The sequence below is a fragment of the Phyllostomus discolor genome, chromosome 13, assembly GCF_004126475.2.
Source record: "Phyllostomus discolor isolate MPI-MPIP mPhyDis1 chromosome 13, mPhyDis1.pri.v3, whole genome shotgun sequence".
NCBI lineage: Eukaryota > Metazoa > Chordata > Mammalia > Chiroptera > Phyllostomidae > Phyllostomus > Phyllostomus discolor.
In genome coordinates this window covers 44244197-44264685 of record NC_040915.2, presented here as the reverse complement: position 1 = coordinate 44264685, position 20489 = coordinate 44244197, and the positions used below count along the sequence as shown (strand labels likewise).

The 20489-nt window shown below is 57.6% G+C and overlaps 1 protein-coding gene across 12 annotated transcripts in view; it reads right to left on the bottom strand.

Annotated features, from left to right (window-relative positions):
• The window catches only part of CLIP1 (CAP-Gly domain containing linker protein 1), an 85500-nt gene that overhangs the window by 47219 nt on the left and 17792 nt on the right, over positions 1–20489 (bottom strand). For 11 of the 12 annotated variants that reach the window (XM_036014040.1, XM_036014041.1, XM_036014045.1 and 8 more), the window contains exons 2-5: positions 14186–14383; positions 10847–11421; positions 3331–3455; positions 2766–2988 (exon numbers count right to left, since the gene is read on the bottom strand). In XM_036014040.1, the coding sequence (XP_035869933.1) occupies positions 2766–2988; positions 3331–3455; positions 10847–11421; positions 14186–14270 (1008 nt within the window). In that variant the 5' untranslated portion in view covers positions 14271–14383. Of the gene's footprint in view, positions 1–2765; positions 2989–3330; positions 3456–10788; positions 10798–10846; positions 11422–14185; positions 14384–20489 lie in introns of those variants that run through there. The other variant, XM_036014046.1, reaches the window with a different exon arrangement.

Here is a 20489-nt window from a genome sequence, read left to right as displayed (position 1 = left end):
GGGGAGGGGGAATTCCTGGGTTTTCTTTACCACCTGGCCTTGACTTCCCAACTTCATTCTGCGTGTGGTGAAATCACACTCTCCCACGCTAACCTTCCTCCCTGCACGCACTGAATCGGGGGTCCCCAAACCCCACGCGGAGATCTCCCAGGGCACTGCTGCAAACTGTGTGCAACGTTTTAAAACTTCGAGGGAGCCGCAGCGACACCTGTTGGACACCACACAAACTACCAGCCTGAGGCAACTTGGTTTCAACGGGCTTTGGCCAGGAATGAACAGGTAAGACCCCTTTTTCAAGGGTCTCAGGCTTTACAAGCTGGAAACACAAGTAGGAAACACCCAGAGCGTCCTTCCGAAGGAGAAATAAAATCTAAGAGTCCTTGTAGTAAAAAGAACCCTTTGAGAAGACTCAGTCCTGCATTCTTAGCCTCTGGACTGGTCTGAGATGATAATATTCTGGATGTCCGGTGGTCTGGAACATTCTTCCCGGAGTCCTTTGGGGGGGTTACCAGAGGATTATCTACAGGAGATACAGCATCTGTATCTACAGATGTACGTATTCTCCAGGCGTAACTGGAAATTTCAGAAGTTTAAGTTCCCAGGCTAATTAAAGAAATAATTGTTTCCTCGTGCCTCAGTCTGTATTTTAGTTCTTCATTTATAAATATTTTGTTTTTAGAGAGCGGAGGGAGGGAGAAACAGAGGGCGAGAGAGGAACATCCATCGGCCGCTTCTCCTGTGCTCCCCAACGGGGGGGCCAAACCCTCGACCCAGGCCTGCGCCCTGGCTGGGATTCGAACCGGGGAAGCCCTGGCTTCACGAGGTCCGGGCCGCCTGTGAGGTTCCGGTCACCTGGCAGCTTGACCACAGTGACTCCATTTTCTTTCTTCGCTCCTGGAACGGCCATTGTTCCTTCAGAGAGCGCCGAGGTCTCTGCAAAGCCCGGTGCGGGCTGCTGCCACCACGGCGAAGAGCAAGGACCCACGGGACTGGCGGGGCCGGACGGGAGGGCAATGGGCTCGGTGAGACTCCAAGGCTTGACAGGTAGTGACGAGCTACAGCTATCCCAGAATGCGCTTAAAATACTAGGTTTTTTTTTCATCGAAAGGTATCATTTTTAAGCAGTTACTGAATGGCTGGGATGTGGACATTACGTCGTTGAAGCGTCATTCCTTCATGAACGGAGCTGCCGGCCACTGCTTGTGGCCCGGGGCGCCGGGGGAAACGACCAGGATGCCTGGGCGCCTCTGCACGCCGCCGAGCTTCCGTGAGACCGTCCGGCATCAGGCAGGAGAGGCCCTTCAGACTGCCTGCACGTGTGAAGGGGGTTACGCTGCCGAGACTCAGTCCTGGCAAATCACACTTCAGTGCTCCTGTGCCCTCGGCACATTCTTCTGCCATGACTTCTGATTCGGAAACAAGAGCTACCCTGGATGGAAACGCTTTTAAGGGAAGCTGCTTTACAAGGCAAGGAGACTCCTTTCTCCTTTGCCGGTGTCCTCCGCCGCGGTGACCGAAGAGGACTCGGAACTGGTCTGGAAGGAAGGGAGCAGGGGGGGCGCGGGGAGCTCGGTTATTTCCCAAAGAAACGCACGAATAATTACAAGGTGAGGAAGTTATGCAGCAGAGCACCCCTAGGCCAGGCCAGACCCGACCCTCCTGCGGGACCGTCCGGGACTGGCCGGTGGGCTCAGGCTCTGTCCAGACCGAGGGGCTCGTCGCCTCTGGCTCACTGCTCCTGTCAAGCCTCCGTAAAGCCCACGCGTCACTTTTCTGTCGGAGATGCGGGCTTTCTTTTCAAATGCAGAATGAAACGGTCCAAGCGGGTTCCCGTTCACCCTGGACGCAGGAGGAAGACGCCACCACCACCGGCCGGAGTGCAAGCCCACGCCTGAGGACAACGCCCCCCCCCCTCCTTTCCTCTCCCCGCTGGACATCCACCCCTGAACGCCCCGAGCCCCGTCCGGCGTCTGCGCCCCGCCGTCAGCAGGCAGGGACCCCGAGTTCGGTCCGGAGGACAACCTCGAGCCGCCGTTTCAAATTTCAGCCACGTCTGCCTCCCTTCGGGGAAACAAACTTAAATGTGGGGGAGGAAACCCAAAAGTCATTGCTCTGGCCCTGAGGAAACACCCATTGACGACCAGAGCGAGAGCTGCCTATTTTAATTCCGATGACTATTTTTAGTGATCTAAATGGGGGGGGGGGGGAGATGGGTGGGGGCAGAAGACGGAGACAGGAGACAAGACGACACACAGCTCTTCCGAGCGCCCTTCAGGCTTCGGAAGGCCCTCTCGGTGGCCTCTGGCCCAGCCGGGAGCACTCCCCCCGCTCACTCACTGCCTCCAGTGGGCGAGACGGCGCTAGGATTCTAAGAACATGGCTTTTCAAGACGCTTCGGGTCCTGAAACTGAAATCAAAGAGCAAGAAACCTACGGCCTTGAGGAAAGGGACCCCCCTAATTTCCCTGTCATTCTCGTGTCCGAAGCAACGTGAGAGAAGTCATTTCATTAGTCCTTACTGCGGATCCACCCGGAACTGTGACCTCTTAAGCCTCAAGGGTCTGAAAGGGGGTGTTAAAAACTTTACTTCACAACGTGTGTTCCTGCTGGAGTTTTATCTTGTGAGACTCGGCGGGCCTGTCACGAGGGGCATGCAGCACAAGGGAGCAGGACGGCGGAGCAAGCCGGGGAGCAGAGCGGGCGCACGGCGCAGACACAAGCAGGGAGGCGGGGGGAGGGGGGCAGGGGGGGGGAAGAGGGGCTTACTAATCCTGTGCGGCTGGGCTTGCTGCTCACGGAGGAGGCCACGGAGCTCAGGGAGCTGAGCGAGGACGCCGACGGGCTGCGCTTCAGGCTGGCGGGCGTGGTGGCCATCACGCGCCTCACGGCGGCGGCCTTGGCTTTGGCCGGCGTGGTGGACGGGAAGCCGATCTTGGTCACCTTGTGCACGGGAGCGAACAGGCCATATTTGGGCTGACACTGAAAGTACCTTGAGAGGACGACAATAAGGACAGCGACAGAAAAGTCAATCACGAGAAACAGCAGCTACGACAAGAAAGCCCTCCTAACCCGTCTGCCGGGACCGGTGTGCGGGCACGTCCGCCGATCGGCTGGCACACGGCACGCAGCACGCAGCAGTCCCGCAGCGGCAGGCTGGTGCAGAGGCTCACGAACAGCAACATGACCCCAGGACACAGAATGACTCGTCTGTTACCGAGGGGACAGCGGGAACACAGGTTCCTGCCCCCAGACGAACCCACAGCGGAGGAGTGCCGCAGTGCGGCGACCCCGCCCAGTGACACCCGCCGACGGGAGGGGGAAATCCACGCACCTCGTTCCGGCGACGGCCCCGTCGTTCTTGCCCAGAGGCTCGTCTAGCTCCACGCCGCACCACTCCCCCTTGGCGAAGTCCGTCTCCCCGAGGAACCGGACCACGCCGGCCTTGGTGCCGCCGACCTGGAAAGGAGAGGACATTGGGGCATTGGGACGCAGGGGTGAGCGGGTCCCGACCGGGAACCAAGCACCGCCCCACCACCCCATTCCCTCCGGACACTGCCGTCACCTCCAGAGGCGGCGGGCGGACCTGGGTGGCCCACGCCACCAAAGCACTTCGGTCCCCGGCCCAGCCCAGCAGTGAAACACCCTCGGTAATGCAAAGCTATCAAGGCTGCCCCCCAAATCACTCCCCTCCTTAGAAAAACAGTTTATCCACCCGGGGCGACCCCCCTGTTTCGAAGTACACGCTGGCTGCAAAAACAGAACCCCTGCATCATCAAGGAAAACAAAGCTCACCCACACTCCACGGCAACGACTGCCTCACCGGTTTCCTCACACCTCCCCTCTGCCTTGTATGTATGTATGTACAGACAGCAACCACACACACGTGTTCGGGGCATGCACACACGCACACGCCTTTGTCTTCCGCCTCTCTAACTGTGCGTTGCGTGTAAATGCAAACTCTCTACCTTCCACTCTGGGGGCCTCCGTTTCTTCACAACTATTAATTACAATCACTATTCTTCACACGCCGTTTTACACGAACCGTTCGAAGTGAACTTTTTAAACGTCTGGCTCTTCGTCCCAGCCCTGGTCTGAGATAACACATGAACACTGTCCCCAAAATTATCCTGCCGGCATTCGCTCGCTGCCCTCCCTTTGCCACTCCACCCTCCGCCACTGATTCCCTCGTCGCCTTCTCCCTCACGTGCACACGCGTGTGCACTCGGAGGCGTCGGGCGGAGCCTCTCTCCGGGCTCCCCGTCGGTGCGGCCGCCCCGGCACCCCCGTCACTGCAGCTTTACAGGCCGGGTCCCCTTTGCTAGTGTCGGTCTCCCTTACTGCTCCTGAATATGTGCTCATTTTCTTTTTCTGAGCTCCTTTTCTCTTATTTTCTTTTTTTAATTCCTCCAATTGTGTTTTTTAAATTAATAGAGGCAAAGAGCTCAACACAGTACTTTACATTACTTGTTTTGTGTTTTTTTAAGAGAGAGGAGGAGGGAGAAAGAGTATTGGTTGCCTGACCGGGAATCGAACTGGCGACCTTCAGGTTCGCAGGCCAACGCTCAACGCACTGAGCCACACCAGCCAGAGCCAACTCCGCCAGTTTTAAAAGAGGTGGATCGCTGAAGGAAATTCGGGACATTACAAACCAAAACTACACGTGGTGCCTGTGTTCCCACCCCCAGAGACAGTCGCCGCTGGCACTGAGCTCCACCCCCCCGCTCTGCGACGGCTGTTCCGTATCCCACACACGGGGAGGGACCACCACAGGCACCTGCTCGTTTTTCCTTTGGGATGTTCACCCTTTCCTTGCTGATCTAAACACTAGACATACTACGTTTAAATTAACCCTCCAACAGCCAATACGCATCCCAGTCCTTCCAAAGTGTCAAACGCAAACACAGGTGGCGGGAGGAGCACCCTTGCTCAACGCTGGCCCCTCTGTGCCGCGTGCCGGCCACCACGGACAGCCGTGACGGCACCGACTCCCAGCACGGGCCCCTCCCGGCAGCCCTCCCTCATGCGTGCACACGGAAGCAGGCACTCATTTCCATGTGTCCCCTCCTTTTCATTTTCACACGTGAGTCAGGGCACGCCGCGCACGGCCCTGCACCTGGCTGGCGCGTTGCCCACTCTGCGTGTGCACTCAGGGCCACCCCGCTGCATGGACACTTCCCGGCTCACGACACCGGTCGGCCCCAACGGACAGGCCGTAACTCTGTGCGCGGCGCCCCTCTGACACGGGTCTGCTTACTCAGTAAACTTAAAAATCATCACTTCGGCCGATTCTCTTAAAAAATCTGGTGATGCCCTGGCTGGCGTAGCTCAGTGGATTGAGCATGAGCTGTGAACCAAAGTGTCGCAGGTTCGATTCCCAGTCAGGGCACATCCCTGGGTTGCAGGCCATGACCCCAGCAACCGCACATTGATATTTCCTTCTCTCTCTCTCTCTCTCCCTCCCTTCCCTCTCTAAAAAATAAATAAAATCTTAAAAAAAAAAAAAAGCCCGGTGAGCTTGTGTCTAATGCAGATTACCTCAGGAAGGTGATCTGTGTTACCGACCTTCCCAAGGAACCAGCTTTTGCGTTTTCCCCTTTCGTTTTTACGCTCTTTATTTAATTCACTTTGTATCTTTCCTCTTTCCTGCTTCCTTCTGGTTTATTGTTCTGTACTTCCTAATGTCTTCAGGCCAATGTGAAGTCATTTGTTGTCTTGCTTTTTAATACCGAAGGCATTTATTTATTCGAACCTTTCCTCTGAGTATTGCTCTTGATGAGTTCAGGACAACACACATCGTCCCCCCGCTCCGTTTAACCCTTCACTGGGGACAGAAGAAGTCACAGCCTCAGAGCCTGGTCTCAGGAAGAGAGGCTTCCTGTGACGCCACGCTAAGGGACCAAGGGGTGGTGGCTGAAGGCGCTCCAGGCGGGAGGGCCCATTCTGGGTCACAGAGCTGCCACACTGGGGGAGTCGGAGTCGAAGGAGACACCGCCCAGGGCCTCTGGGGCACCCAGCCCTGCGGCCCACACCGCCCGGCAGAGCAGGGTGGGTGCTCGACCAAGACGTCCTGAGTGGACAGAGGGTGACCTCTCGGTGGTGGCCCACGCGCAAGGGGCCACTGTCCCACGTGGCCCGACTGAAGGACAAGGTCAGCCCGCGGCTGCGGGTGCACCGGCTGCCTCAGAGCAGGCGAGGGAGGGCGGCGCCCGTGGGAACTGGAAAGCCGGACAGATTCGAATGCCAGCTCTATTAACCAGTCAAATTGCTTAATTTGTTTCCTCGCAAGTAAAATGGGGGTAATTACAGGACTGTTAATTACAGGAGAATTAACTGAAACCACCCCCAGGACGCTGAGCGGGGTCTGACAGATCTCTCACGAGTCCACCGCCCGCCAGCAGCTGGTCCGCCCGCCCCCATGAGCTCCCCGCAGCTCCAGGCCCAGCCCCCCCACCTCCCGCTGTCCTCACGGGTGTTCGTGGACTCTGCGGAGCACCCCCCACCCATAAAGCTGGCCTCCGTGTCTGCCCCTCCTGCCCCACGGCGCGTGGAGCAGCTGTCTGACCGAGGTCACGCGGGCAGAGCACCGCGCGGTGACTCGGGGTGACGCGGTCTCCGCAGTCTGCCAAATTCTTCGCGGGTGATCTACGTCACCATCCCGACGACTGTTTCTCCGAGAGGCGTCCCCCCAGCGGGCGGGCTGCGGGCAGTAACGTCCCTGCGCAGACCACGGGCCTCGTCCGGATCAGAAGCGTTATGAACAGCGGCCACACGACAGAGGAGCCACTATTTCTCTGCGTAGTGCAGGCCACGTAATACACATTGACCCCGGGGGGGGGGGGGGGGATGCTGCGCCACTGAGTTTGTTCGGTTCCTAGGACAGGCACCTTTCTTACGCTGCCCCCGGCCGGAGCTGAAGTCCTGGACTCAGAACGCCGACGGGACGCTTTCCTTCTCCCCGTGAAAGGCCACCAGTGATCCTTCCACGTGTCCCCAACAGACACAGAAAGTCACACCAAGACCTGAAAATCACTCAGGTGCCTTCCTCCTTAAACATTCCACTGCCGAAACCTTTTTCTGGGCATTGAAACACGATTTTACTTTACAGTCAGGCTCACTCCTCGTGCGTCCCAGCGAGCCCGGGTATGTATGCGCGTCCACGTTAGGTACAGGCCACAACTTCCCAGTCTACGTCTCAGGGGCAGATGTCACAACCGGCAAAGAGGAAACTGCCGACTCCAGAAGGCGACACAGATTCCCGCGGCAAACGCCGGCCACCCCGTCCCTTCCCCTCGCCCTCGGAACACGGCCGTGTGATTCCCGGCGCTGTGGCCGCCTCGGCCGGAACCAGAGGTCGCCGCTGGGGACAAAGTGACTTTACACCAGAAACCAGAAACGCCCCTGATGGGGCACCCGGCTCTGTTCACGCATCAGCAAACCTCAGGTGTTCACGTTCTCGCTCGCTCGCTCACTTGGCATGTTGTGTCGTGAGGGCCGGGCCCTTTAGGACACAAGGGTGAAAGCAGAATACAGTGTTGGCCGCTGATGGAGGGAATTCAAGCAAATAATTCCAGTAAAAAGTGATGGTAAGAGGCTGTGGGACTGGCTTAGGTCTGCAGGAAGAACCCCACCGTCGCACCGTCCCCAGGCCTGTGGGAAACTAGGGCGGTGCGGACACGGGGCCAGCGGCCGTGGACAGGGCACTGCCGAGGGTGGCCGCGGGGACAGCACGCTCCGACCTGCATCTCCCTGTGAGTGAGGAAGCGCAGGGCTGAGAAGAGGCCAGGCCGGCTGCAGGGACAACAGTCCAGGAGTCCAGGTGAAGGGGACGATGGCCCGATTCCAGGCAGGGCCCAACGCCAGGGCCAGTGGGGGAGTGGGGGGGCGACCAAAGACCGGAGCCCACGGGGTGGCCGGGTGACTGCAGGCGTCCGGAGCCTCGGAAGGCACATTGGGAACACCCTCGCCGAGCTCAGTGGATTGAGTGCCGGCCGGCAAAACAAGAGGTCACCGGTTCGATTCCCAGTCAGGGCGAGTTCCTGGGTTGCCACCGGGTAACCAGTTGGGGGGGTACCTGACAAGCAGCCACGCACTGGTGTCTCTCTCCCTCCCTTCCTCTCTAGAAATAAATAAGTAAAAGCCTAAAAATAAGAGTCTGCCATCTCATTCTCATATACAGTCGTAAGCTAAGACTCCAGCGGGGAGAACACGGAGTCCCAGACTCAGAGACGTCCACGCGGAGACGGAACAGCTGGGAGTGAGTCACGCTTCTCAGAGGCCTGACGTCACATCCTCAAAACACCGTGTGCACCCCGGAAGTGCAGCCAAGGCCATCCCAGAAACACTCGGGGCAATTCGAGGCCCCAGGGACCCCCAGTGTGGGAGGAGGGGCATCTCTGAGAGTCACGTGACCCGCGGCCACAGCCCCGGGCAGCCTGTCGCACCGGGCAGAGCACGGCAGCTTCAGCCCTCAGGCCCCACGGGGCATCCGCGGGAGCGTCTGTTAGAAGGGGCTCCGACCGGCCCTCCTGCTGGGGTCTCCAGATGCTACGGAAGCCGCACGACTCGTGCACCCCCTCACGCACTGAGGACTCCGAGCACATGGTGGGGGGGCAATAGGGGGACCTTCTCCGGGCCCTGACTGCCGTCCTCAAGACAGGAGCCCCTGCCTGACCAACCTGGCTCGTTGGGTGGGCGTCGTCCTGCGAAAGGTCTGGGGTCCTGTTCCCAGGCAGGGCGCCTGCCTGGGTTGTGGGCCAGGTCTCTGGCTGGGGGCGTGGGAGAGGCAACCCAGGGATGTTGCTCTCGCACATGGATGTTTCTCTCCCTCCCTTTCCCAGTCTCTAAAAATAAATATTACTTTCGAAAACACAGGGTCACTAGGTTGAACATCGCCCCTAATACAGAAGTCCCTGCCTGCTCCTCCGGGGAGGTCAGGGCGAGGGGTGTGGGGAAGGCAGGCCCGCCTCCCGCCCCCTCAGTGCCGGTCCTGCGGCAGGGGCCCTGCGGCACTGGGGGTGGGCCTGGGAAATTCCACACCAATTATCTCATAACAGTGACCTAATAATCGGAGTTCCATTCGGATTTTGAGAATCAACAGAATTTTTCTTTGATCAGGTACATTCCAAATCGGACATTTTAGACTTCTAAATCTCATTTCCTTAATGAATTAAGTTTAAAGTACAGCTGTTTTATATTTCTAAATGAAAGATTTCTATTAAACAGAGCCGCATCAAGTGAAAAAACACAGGGGCTGGGGAGAAGAGGAGCAGGGACACATGAGGACACATGTCACACGGTCACACGACCGGGAGGTGAGTCGTCACCTTTCCCCTCCGGGCTGCAGTCTAACGGGCGAAAGGAGGCATCTGGAGACCCCACGAGACCCTCGCCAGCCCTGAGATACTCTGACACCGAGGAACCCCCGCCGTCTCCCCTAGAAATACCACCCAAAGGCGGGGAAGAATTTTACTGCCTCTAGGGACACACCCGTAAGACTTCAGACTCTCACGGATGCGGATACAGTTCCGCACGCTCGTTTTGAACAGGTAATTAAGGTAATTAAAGTGTTCCTAGGAACACGCCACTCCGACCTCCCCAACCACCGGCACCTGCAGAGCAGCCTCCTCCCGCCCTGGGCCTACGGCCTATGGAGGAAGTCGTCCCCCCCCCACCCCCATCAAGGGCCCGCCCCTCCCCCTCCCTGAAGGAGCTCTCACTGCCACCTCTCCACACTGTCCCTCTAGGCCACTCCGTCAGGAGAGGGAACACTCCGCACTCGGCCATCTTCCAATACGTAGATCAATAAACGAACCCAGTCTCCCCCAGCCCCACCACTCTTCCAGCATCAGCCCGAACCCCTGTTCTCCCCCACACCCACCTTCTTCCAGGAAGGGTCGCCCAAACCCAGTCTCACCCACCTGTCTGTCTATCTACAACCAGCCAGAGTGACCTTCCAAACTGCGACCTCGTTGCATCCCTCATCCCGCTCCCGTTCTGAAGGACAGAATGAAAATCCCTCGCACAGCCCAGCCTCACAGGCCCTGGGTGGCCTGGCACCCGCCCCTGCAGACCCCAGCTAGGGAGCAAGCGTCACCTCCAACCAGGCGCTCTCTGCACCTGGGGAAGGAAGGGCACGGGCCTCTCCCTCGACACGCCAGCTCCTCCCCATCTCGAGAGTCGGCCCTTTCCTCCGCTAGAACGTTCCCTCTCGCCACCGCCGCCCTCGGCCTGGCCGAGTCCCAGTCCTCGGGGCCACCTGAGTCGTGACGTCCTCACGGAAGCCTTCGGTTGTGCATTAGACCGGCCTGACCTTGTCACGCTTTCTGTTTCAGCATCCAAACAGCGCTCTACGTGACTAGTGCTTTAATTAATTCTTTCCCACTTTAGTGGGTGGGAAGGAAGAAATGCTTGTGCATTCTTAAAGCAAAAAAAAAAAAAGCCATTTGCAAAAAACTAATATAAAGACATCTAAGACCTCTCCTGAACCTGTTTTGTCAAGTAAAGTAACCTTAATGGTTATAAGTTATGAATTCACCGTGCTTTTGGCCACACTGGTAGAGAAAGCTAGAACCGAACAGGGCACACGTATGCTCTTTCTATGCTCAAGCTACACGGCCAGGTTCCGATTTGTATCCTGTTTACATATAAACTGAACTGGCAAAGCTGATTCACTTCTCCATAAGTGGGAGGCCGTCCCTCCAGAACAGACCCCGAACCTGCCTTCCAGCCCCTCCTCAGTGACTCCCCCCCCATCCCCCCCACGAAGACTCGGGAAGGTCTCTGGACTCACCAGCACCCTGTCCCCCCCTGCCCCCCGCCCCGGTCCCACGGAAGGTCCCTGGACTCACCAGCACCCGGTCCCCGATCCTGAGCTCCCGTTCTCCCTTCTTGACCGAGCCGGCCTCCGAGAGGTTGGAGGTAGACTCGCTGGCAGTCTTCGTGAGGTTGCTGATGGGCGGCGTGGCCGGGGCGTCCTTGGCTGCCGGCTGGGACGGCTTCGGGGCGGCACTGGCGGGGGGCGCCGGGGAGGGGGCCGTGGCGCCGGCCGGGGACGCACACAGGGGCGAGGGCGCCCGGCCGGCGGGCGCCGCCTGCAGCCCGTTGGCCTCATCCTCGGCCTGCAGCTTCCGCGCCAGCTTCGAGGGCCGCGTGAAGATGCCCTTCAGGGGCCCGCACTGGAAGTACCGGACCCCCGCCACCGAGCCGTCGTTCTTGCCGATGGGCTCGTCCAGCACGATCCCGGCCCACTGGCCGGGGGCGAACTGGGTCTCCCCCAGGAACTGGATGAAGCCGGGCTTGTTGCCATTCACCCAGACGCGCTCCCCGACCCGGAAGTCGTCCACGAACTCCTCGGGCGCCTCGGAGGGGGGGCCGCCGGGCGCCTTGTCGCTGGGCGCCGGCGGCTTTTCCGCGGGGGCTGCGGCTGAAACAGAAGGAAGGGTCAGAAAAGGCCCACCCTCACCCTCGCATGCAGACGGCTCCTGGCTTCAAGGAAAACAAACCAGAGAAGGCCACGAGCGACAGGAATGGCTGCAGCTCTCTGAGGGGAGTCCTGCTTTTCTCCGTTCTTTTTTGGCAAGGAGGCAGACACTGCTCAGCCCACCACTATCACCTTCAATGCCGCGGAAACCGGGTGAGCTGCTGAGATTTAGTCCTTGTTTGCAATTAAGACAGGAAGCAGTCGAAACAAGCAAACGAGAACCAGTCCTTTCCCCAGCGTTCACAGCACAGGTCTGGCCTCACTCTCCACTCCACCCCCACCCTGAGCGTCAGCAGCAAACACCCACGCGGCCATGGAGACCGGCTCTGGTCGCGCTCGCCGGCGGCTGGTGAAAGCCGGTGAGACCCGGACCGTGTACCAGAGGCCAGCGGTGAGGTCTGATGCTGACGCAGGAAAGAGGGGTTCCACGCTGCGGCCCCTGCATCGTCATTCCAGGACAGCCACGCAAGCCCCCCCGTTTGCTCGGAGACCTGGCGACCCGGCGAGGGGGACGGCACATCTGCATCTGGCCCGGGAAGGCGAGATGACTGTGTCATCGCTGCTCCCTGGCAAAGGCAGACGCTAGACGTTGCCAGAAATGGGATGTTCTCCCTGGAAACGCATTCAAGCGTCCACCCTGCAAGCGTTCAACAAGTACGTCGTAGGGACTGGTGAGGAAGGCCCACCGTCTTAACCCTTCTACACTGACGAGCGTACCGTGACCTTAGGATGCCCCACGGCCTCTCCGAGTTCCAGTGTCTCCTCTGTTAGGGGGAAGGGGTATCTGTCTTGAGGGTCTGTAAATGAGTGTTCAATGAGACACCGCAGTCATTCACGCCACACGTGTCTCTTGAGCTCCCCCCACTCTGGGACCGGTCCCGGGCAGTGTTTTCACGGGGGGACAGAGCCGGACAGCACGGCCTGGGACCTCACAAGGCTCAGGCTAGAGATGCAGAGACGGGCGGTAGGGTCAGGCGACCTAAGTGCAATGGAGGACCCAGCCCCCTTGGGGGGAGCAGTCAGGGAAGGCCTCCTGGAGAAGGCGGCGCGTGGCCTGAGACCTGATGAGCAGCCGCCCACCACACAAAGGCTGGACAGCAGAGCGGCCTGGGGATACGCCCCTTTACCCCGCCCTACGGGAGACTGCGGGGCTTCCGTCTGTGGAGGATTTTCTTTTCCTTCTTTCTTTCTTTTCTTTTTAAGGAGCGAGTCAGTGCCCTCAGGTAGAACAGATAATAATGCATCAAAGGCAGGGGCCAGCCTGCTCAGCTTTTCAGAGCTGGCTCTAGCTTTGTACACCAGCAACTCCTCTTCCCAGGGGGCTGCAGGCACGGATTTCTGAAAAACGACCCTTACAAGTGCCTCGAGTTCCTTGGCAATCCTTTCCTTTCAAGCTCGGAAGTTTCAGTATTAGTACGCTGCTTTCCTCTTTTAAAAAAAAACCCAGGTGTGCCGGGCACTGCTGGGGACACAAAGCTGAACTGCTCACAAGCCCTGGCCCCAGGCCTTTGTGTGCGAGGGGGCGTGCAGGACGAGTGCCGCCGCCGGGGAGGCAGCGGGCTCCGGAGCAGGACCAAGGCCTTATGGGACGTGACGGGGTCTTCCAGGGAGGATGGGTTCCAGGGCAGGAGCACAGATGTCAACTCGGACTGCTGTCCTCAAAGCTAAAGAGCCCTGGACCAAACCCATTCCTCCGCAAGTCTTCGCTCTGTCACAGCAAAGGTTTCCTGCCACCTAAGGTGTTTTATGTCCTTTCTGACAAAGACCACGCTTTCTGACACAGGCGATGTACAGAACTTGGGATCACCATTCAGTCGACAAACGTTTACTGAGCTCCTGCCATGTGCCAGGCGAAGCTCCGGGTACGTGGGCGGATGCAGCAGTGAAAAAACAAACGGACAGACAGACAGACACACACACACCAAGACCCCCGCCGTCTGGACGGCCAAGGAGCATCTTCCCAGAGGAGCGTACACAGTGCTGCGCTGGACGCATCACGGTGGGCCCCTGCCCGGAACGGCAGGCGACATAACACGTCTCCCTGCACGTGAGTCACGTAAAGAGACCACAGAGGCAGGCGCCAGCAGCCCGCCCTCCCCCGCCTCTCTCAGCAAAGACTTAGACGGATAGTCGTGAGCCGCAGACCGAAGCCATGGAGGAGGTGGCGGAAAACAGATGAGGACAGGGCTGCTGAAGGTCATCGGGGGCGGGGGCCCATCCGAGAAGCGGGGACGGTCCCCTCAGCGGCTGGACTGGAGCCGCTGCCCCGCCTGCACCCGTGACGGATGCCAACGCCACCTCCCTTCAGCCGGCACCGCCTTCCAGTCCAGACCAGTCTCCGTCTGCTCCACGCACCCCCGAACCCACGGCCCTGAGGAGCGCAGCAGACACGTGGGGAGAGAGAGGGGGAAACCCAAGAACTGCCCGACCCCCAAGAGCATCAGCCACCAGGGCACTGGACGGTGCTCATCACCTGACACAGACCGGGCCGCACGAAAGGGGGACTGACCGCCTGCAACAAAGTCAGCTCCTGGCTGATTAAGACTTTCAGACACAAGAGGCTGTTCTGTTGATTAAAACTTTTTCAAGCACTCTCAAGGGTAAGAAGTTTTATAAGACTGTCCTCTGAAGACCTTCACATTGAAGTCTTCCCAGAGGGCCATAATCTCCCCACCTCCTCGCGGTTCGGGGACACGGAGGGCCTTACCAGCGGCCGGCGCCTTCAGGGCCGTGGCGCCGGGCTTGAGGATCTTGGTGGGCACCTTGAGCCCGCTGGGCCTCAGCATGCTCATCGTGCTCGGTGCGGCGGGGCCGCTGCTCTTCCCGCGCCCGGTGCCACTATCTTCCCTGGACCATCGACACAGCTGCGGGGGGTTCCACCGTGGAGCCGGCCTCCGGGTGACGTCTGCACAGAGAGAAGCACAACGGGGGCTCAGAATCGACGGGAGAAAGAAGGCAGGACCAGCAGTTACTGTTCAAGTAGCTTTCACAGCCCGCACTTGTTCTTACTGTGTCAAACCACCCCTGCACTGAACCTAGGCGCCCAGAGAACTGGGTGCTGAAGGCAGGAAACGCTGCGGAAACGGGTTTGACAGCCATGCACCGCCCGCCCTGAGGACCAGCAGCCGACCGCAGCCAGGCGCTCACTTTTCCTTACGGCGTCCGGTAGCGCCGGCCGGGTGCAGCGCCGACACCCAGCGGCCCTCGGAAGAGGGCTCAGAGGAACCTGTGCCAGGCTGAAGGAGGGGGGGGGCAGCCATCAGGGAAGAATGGCTAAGTATTGAGATCCCTGTCTCACACGGTAATTAAGCGGTGTGCCAAAAAGAAGTGGATTTATGAGGAAAGCAACTTCCACACAACGGACCTAAAATCTAACAAAAAATGATGCTGTTTCCTAATAACTGGTTATAAAAACGACACCGAACGCCAGCATACGTAATATGCTCCATTTCTTAGGCTGGGGGCAGGGGCGGTGTGCATGGCATTCAGGTCACTGTCCAGCACGTGCACTCAAATCTCTGGGGTCTTGTGACACCACTGCGGGTTCTTACAAACTCTCGTGCCCACACCCATGCCGACGGGTGGAATCCAACATTTTTAAACATGAAAGTACACCGAAATGAAGAGAGACAATCACGTTCTGCAAAACTGAGGAGGAGGAGGACCCGAGAGGTCTCGCCGAGGGGAGTTCAAAGGAAAGTGCCAGTCCCCCTGGCGCGGGAAGAGGGCTCCCTGGGGAACACGCACGGGGCCTGAAAGCAGGCGCGGTGGCTCGGTGGCACGGGGACAGGGATGGGGACGGGCGGGTCCAGACGGCAGAGTCGGGGGGACGCAGCACTGAGGACACTCATGGCAGCACCTCAAAACTCCAGGCTCGGGTTCCCGACAGCAACCAAAGGGGACGGCGAGTCTCAGCATGTTTCTCATTACAGATACACAAAGTTCTGTTCTGTGAACTTCGATTTTCCAAATCCGTCCGTGCGACTCAAGAGTCGACTCTTTGAGCGAACGGGTGAAGAAATGAGTCCTGGGCTGACACAGCCGAGGGTCGGATGGTGGGAGTGACAGGGAGCTGCGCCGTCCCGCCGCCCCCGACCCCCGTTACGACACCCCCGGCACGCTGTTGTTTAAGTGGCGCCACAAACCAGCAGCGGAGTGCACCAGTGGTTTTAGAAGTCACACTTGCTGCAGGTGACGGGAAAAATACACAGCGCAGACTTACTTTCGAAACATGTGCAATGAGGCTGGAGAGGGAGGACACACATATGTGGAAAAAAAATTAGAATGTGATGCAACTTATGAGAAACACCAAACTGTGGGGTGATCCTGGAGGGGGTCAGAAGGTGGGGGCGGGGGCAGCGTGGACGAGGGCAGAGAGAAAAGGCTCCCGGCCCAGGCAGGGTCTGAGCAGGGCCAAGGGAATGTCCCATCATCCTACAGGCAGCAGCAGCCAGGACTTCTGAAGAGGAGGAGAGGGAAAAAAGATCCAGAGTAGGCAGCGAAGGGAGAAGGGAGACGAGGATGAAGGGGGTGACGAGGATGAAGGTGGGAAGCTCAGATCGGCTAACGTCCGAAGACCCTGGTAAGAGGTCGAGTTGGAGAAGTAAATGGCAAGGAGACCCCAGAGAGCCTTGGAGCTCCGTCTGAGAGCTGCGCTGCCCAGATTTTACTCACCTCGCACGCAGGTCAAAGGCCGCCTTGACCCCGGGATTCTACGGGCACAGAATGAAAGGTGCCCCCCCCCCACAGCCCTGCCCTTGTTCCCCGGGTCCGTTTCAGTCATGTGACCCTAACCACCAGCACCGAGCAAGGATTTAGGCCCAGGGCTGGCAGCCCCTCCCCAGCGGCATCTGAGTCTTTCTCCACTCTGGCCACAGGCACCGGGGATGGACGGGGGGGGGGGGGGGGGGGGGGGGGGCCGCTGCCACGGCGGGTCTTCAGTGTCAGGGGAGAGGAGCCGTGGGCACCTGAAGTCGACGATTAGACGGACTGCATAGGAAGGTTCTCACCTAAAACCTGCAGACACCACCTTAGCAAGGACACCCTTCCAGAGGCTATAAAGATCCGACGCCCCGGAACACAAGGACAAACCCCAGACTGGTCCACGGCTCTGGGCCCCGGCGGCGGGGGGCTGCAGGGACAGACACCCCCTGAGGCCTGCTCTGCCTGGCGACGCGGGCGGCCGTGCCGTGAACTGCTCGCCCCAGTCTGCAGGCCAGGCTGCGCCCCCTCCGAAAGGGCAGGCAGCAGCCACACGTGCTGCTTGAACTTCGAGTTTTTTCAAATGAAATAAAAGGAAGACTTCAGCCCAGTCACACCAGCCACACTTCCAGTGCTTGAGAGCCACGTGCAACTTCCACAACAGTCGCCACCACCACGGGACGTTTTCCGCGACAGCACTGTTCTAGAACCTTCTCCGGCCAGGGGCGGTCTGCTCGCCAACGAAGCGCCCTTCCGCGTGGTCACCTCAGGACACTGTACGTTTATTCGAATAATACTGCTTTGGTCAAAACACGTCTAGCCCCTCTTTTACAGGTAAACTCAGACACACTCTGCAAGCTGCACTGTACCGGTGACCCAAGGGGGCAGGGGCCGCGTCAGCCTCTTGATGCTCCGCTGATTTGGCTCTAAAATGCTACGAGCCGTTTCCAAAATCTGAATCACAAGCCCTCAAAACTGGAATAACACCTGGCTGGCATAGCTCAGTGGATTGAGCTCGGGCTGAGAACCAAAGTGTCACAGGTTCTATTCCCAGTCAGGGTACATGCCTGAGTTGCAGGAGCACATTGATGTTTCTCTCTCTCCCTCCCCTCTCTCTCTAAAAATAAATAAAAATTTAAAAAAAAACTGGAATAACATACGACGACGGAACACAGTGAAAGTGGACCCAGGCACACTGGGTAACCCGGGGAGTTCCGGAAGTCAGTGCTGGCGGCGCTGGTGAGCCGAGCGGACACACGCCCCGGGGGGGAGAGAGCTCGCGGTCTGCTGTGCTTGTCACTTGTTTGTGGTCACTCTCCTCTACAGTCTCACTGACCAGACTGCAAGGCTGCAACACACACTGTAAGCGCCAACCACCCCGGCACCCGACACTTACACCACTGACTGATGCTGTGGCTCTAATATTTTTTGAAGCCAAGAACCACTTATAAAATGTTTCTCTCTAGAACCTAACCCGCTTCTGAACAAGCAAAAGTAGCTACTATTTTGCCTCTACACGCTCAGAGGGGAGAAGCAGGAAGAGCCATCTACTCCTAAGCACCAACTATGGACCACAGAGGGGGCTCCAGGAATACTCGTACATCGGGGGTCCCTGAGGACCCCTGGGCGGCAGGCCGGTCAGGAACTGGCCGCAAGCAAAGCCAGCCTGAGCTCCGCCTCCTGTGTCTCCCCCTCCCCTTCTTCCAGGAAACTGGTCCCAGCGACGCTGGAGGAATGGTTCTGCTTGTTTCTGTGGGACCTGCAGACTTAGGAGGCAGAAAAGCCAGGCCTGAAGTAAGCACAGATTCCCAGCTAGATCAGTACTTGAATACCCTAGTTTGAGATTTAACGCTGAGCTCTGATCTAAAGGACAAATTGAAAAGGGTGAGATGTTTATTTCAGGGAAGCAAGTAACCTTTAGAAGACTTATCCTCTCTGATATTTCAAAAACAGACGTGTGCTTCGTATGCCTTGAGAATGTCAGCTTTACTCCAAGTTAGGATTCCAGGAAGTAGAACTGGCCTCCTTCCACCCAATAAAAAAATGTGTCCTGCCCTCTAGGGGGTTGGCACATGTTTGCCTAGCGTGTTAGAAGTCAGAAAATGCCAGCATCTAGGGAGATGTCAAGTGATCACAGCAATGCTAGTACATGGCAAGAACCACGAATGTTAGCTATAATTATTTCTAAGAATCCAACACCCCATTTTCTTTTTAAAATGATTCTATTTGCCCTGGCTGGCATAGCTCAGTGAATTGAGCGCGGGCTGCGAACCAAAGTATCGCAGGTTCGATTCCCAGTCAGGGCACATGCCTGGGTTGCAGGCCACAGCCCCCAGCAACCACACATTGATGTTTCTCTCTCTCTCTCCTTCTCTCTCCCTTCCCTCTCTAAAAATAAATAAATAAAATCTTTAAAAAATAAAAAATAAATAAATAAAATGATTCTATTTATTTTTAGAGAGAGGAGAAGAGATGGAGAAGGAGAGGGTGGGAAGTACCAGCGTGAGAGAGAAATGTCAACCACCTGCTCTCACACGTGCCCCTGGCTGGGGATTGAACCGGCAGCCCAGGCAGGTGCCCTGACCAGGAACCGGACCAGCCACCTTTCTCTCTGCGGGACGAAACCCAACCAACAGAACCATGCCGGACAGGGCTCAAGCACCCCACTTTCCTCTCTGATGTAACCTCTCTCACTACACATTAGCTAAACAGGAAAGCACACAAAACTCTGTCTTCTACGCAACTTTTCAGAGGCAGGGGATGGAGCTCAAGACCATAGCCTCTGTGGAACACAGGACGCACAGTTACGGCACTCACTCCTTTTTAACAAGGGATCACCCGAAACATGCCTCCCAAAGGCAAGAATTCTGAAAATACCCGGACCATGAGAAAAATTATTTGCAATAAAACACAAGTTACCAGAGTCTGTAAGGGGGTGGGGAGGGCAGGAAAAACATGACTCCAGTCATGAACCCCGAATCTGGAGGTGAAGCCAGGGCCACAGGATGCCGTCTGCAAGACACCGAGAGAGGGTCCTGTCCCCGCTGTCCCAAGACACCCCGGGGCCCAGCCCTCTGCCGACCCCACTGCCACCCGCACCCCATCCCCCTTACTCTGCCGCGAAGGAGATCTTGCAAAGAGACTGGAAAGTCCAAAGTCGAACAAGCATTTGGTTCTACTCTCCCTGGACAAGAATAGGGGCTGAACACACAGAATCGCTTGTAACAGTGAAAACGGACCAGAAGCAGTCACTTACCGTCCCTACAACGCAACCTAAAACCGCAGTTTCGCTCCCACGGCCCCCACGCACGGGACGGCTCGCTTCTAAGAAGCTGCCTCACAGACATCCCGGTTAGAGAGACGCATTTGAAAGCGACACGCCTGCTGAATCCTCGCGGGGCTCCTAGTTTCCCAGAAAGTAAATGGCCCTGACAGTGTGGCTCAGTGGGTTGGGCAGCAGCCCTCACAGCGAAAGGTCGTCAGGTCAACTCCCGGTCAGGGCACATGCCCAGGTGGTGGGTTCGGTCCCCAGACGAGGCGTGTGTGAGAGGCAGAGATACCCAATTGGTGTTTCTCTCCCTCTCTTTCTCCCACCCACTCCCTCTCTCTAAAAATGAATCAATAAATTTTTTTTAAAAGAGAAAGTAAATGTTTTAAGATTGTAGGTCTCACATGGTTAAGAAGACAGGGTCACGTGACTGCCATAGAGGGAGAGCCAGGGCACACGGAGGACAGCGCTCTGAATGAGCGTCTGCCTCAACCAGCGGGACGGTGGGTCTCCCCAACACTGACGTGCTTTGTGCGGGGAAAAGAGGTAAACCCCAAAAACACGCAGCGGGTAATCTCTCACAGAATCAAACTTAGAAGAAGGGTCCAACAATTTAAACAATTACACAAACAGAAGCCAGACACCCCCTGCAAAAAAAAAAAAAAAAAAGGAAGGGTCCAACATCTGTTTTAAAAAAAGGCAGGAGTGGATAATTTATCAAGCACTTGCACAACCCTAAAAAAAAATTATATGTATTAACGCTCAAAGACCACGTTTCTGGGCATTTGTGTGAGCCCATGCCTTTTCCCTCAGCCCCAGCTGAAACAGGGACAAAGGACACAGCCATGCACTCAAAGCCCAGAGGTGACGACGTCTCCACTGTGATGCGTGTGAAGCTAGGTCTCTGCGTCCTACGTAACTGGTACCACTGGTGACCAAGTCTCTTCGTTTCCCGCTGTCCCTCGCCTGGTGCCACAGACCTGCCTCCACGGAACAAGAACGCTGCAAGTATTTGCAGGGAGCGGAGCAGCGGATGGCAGAA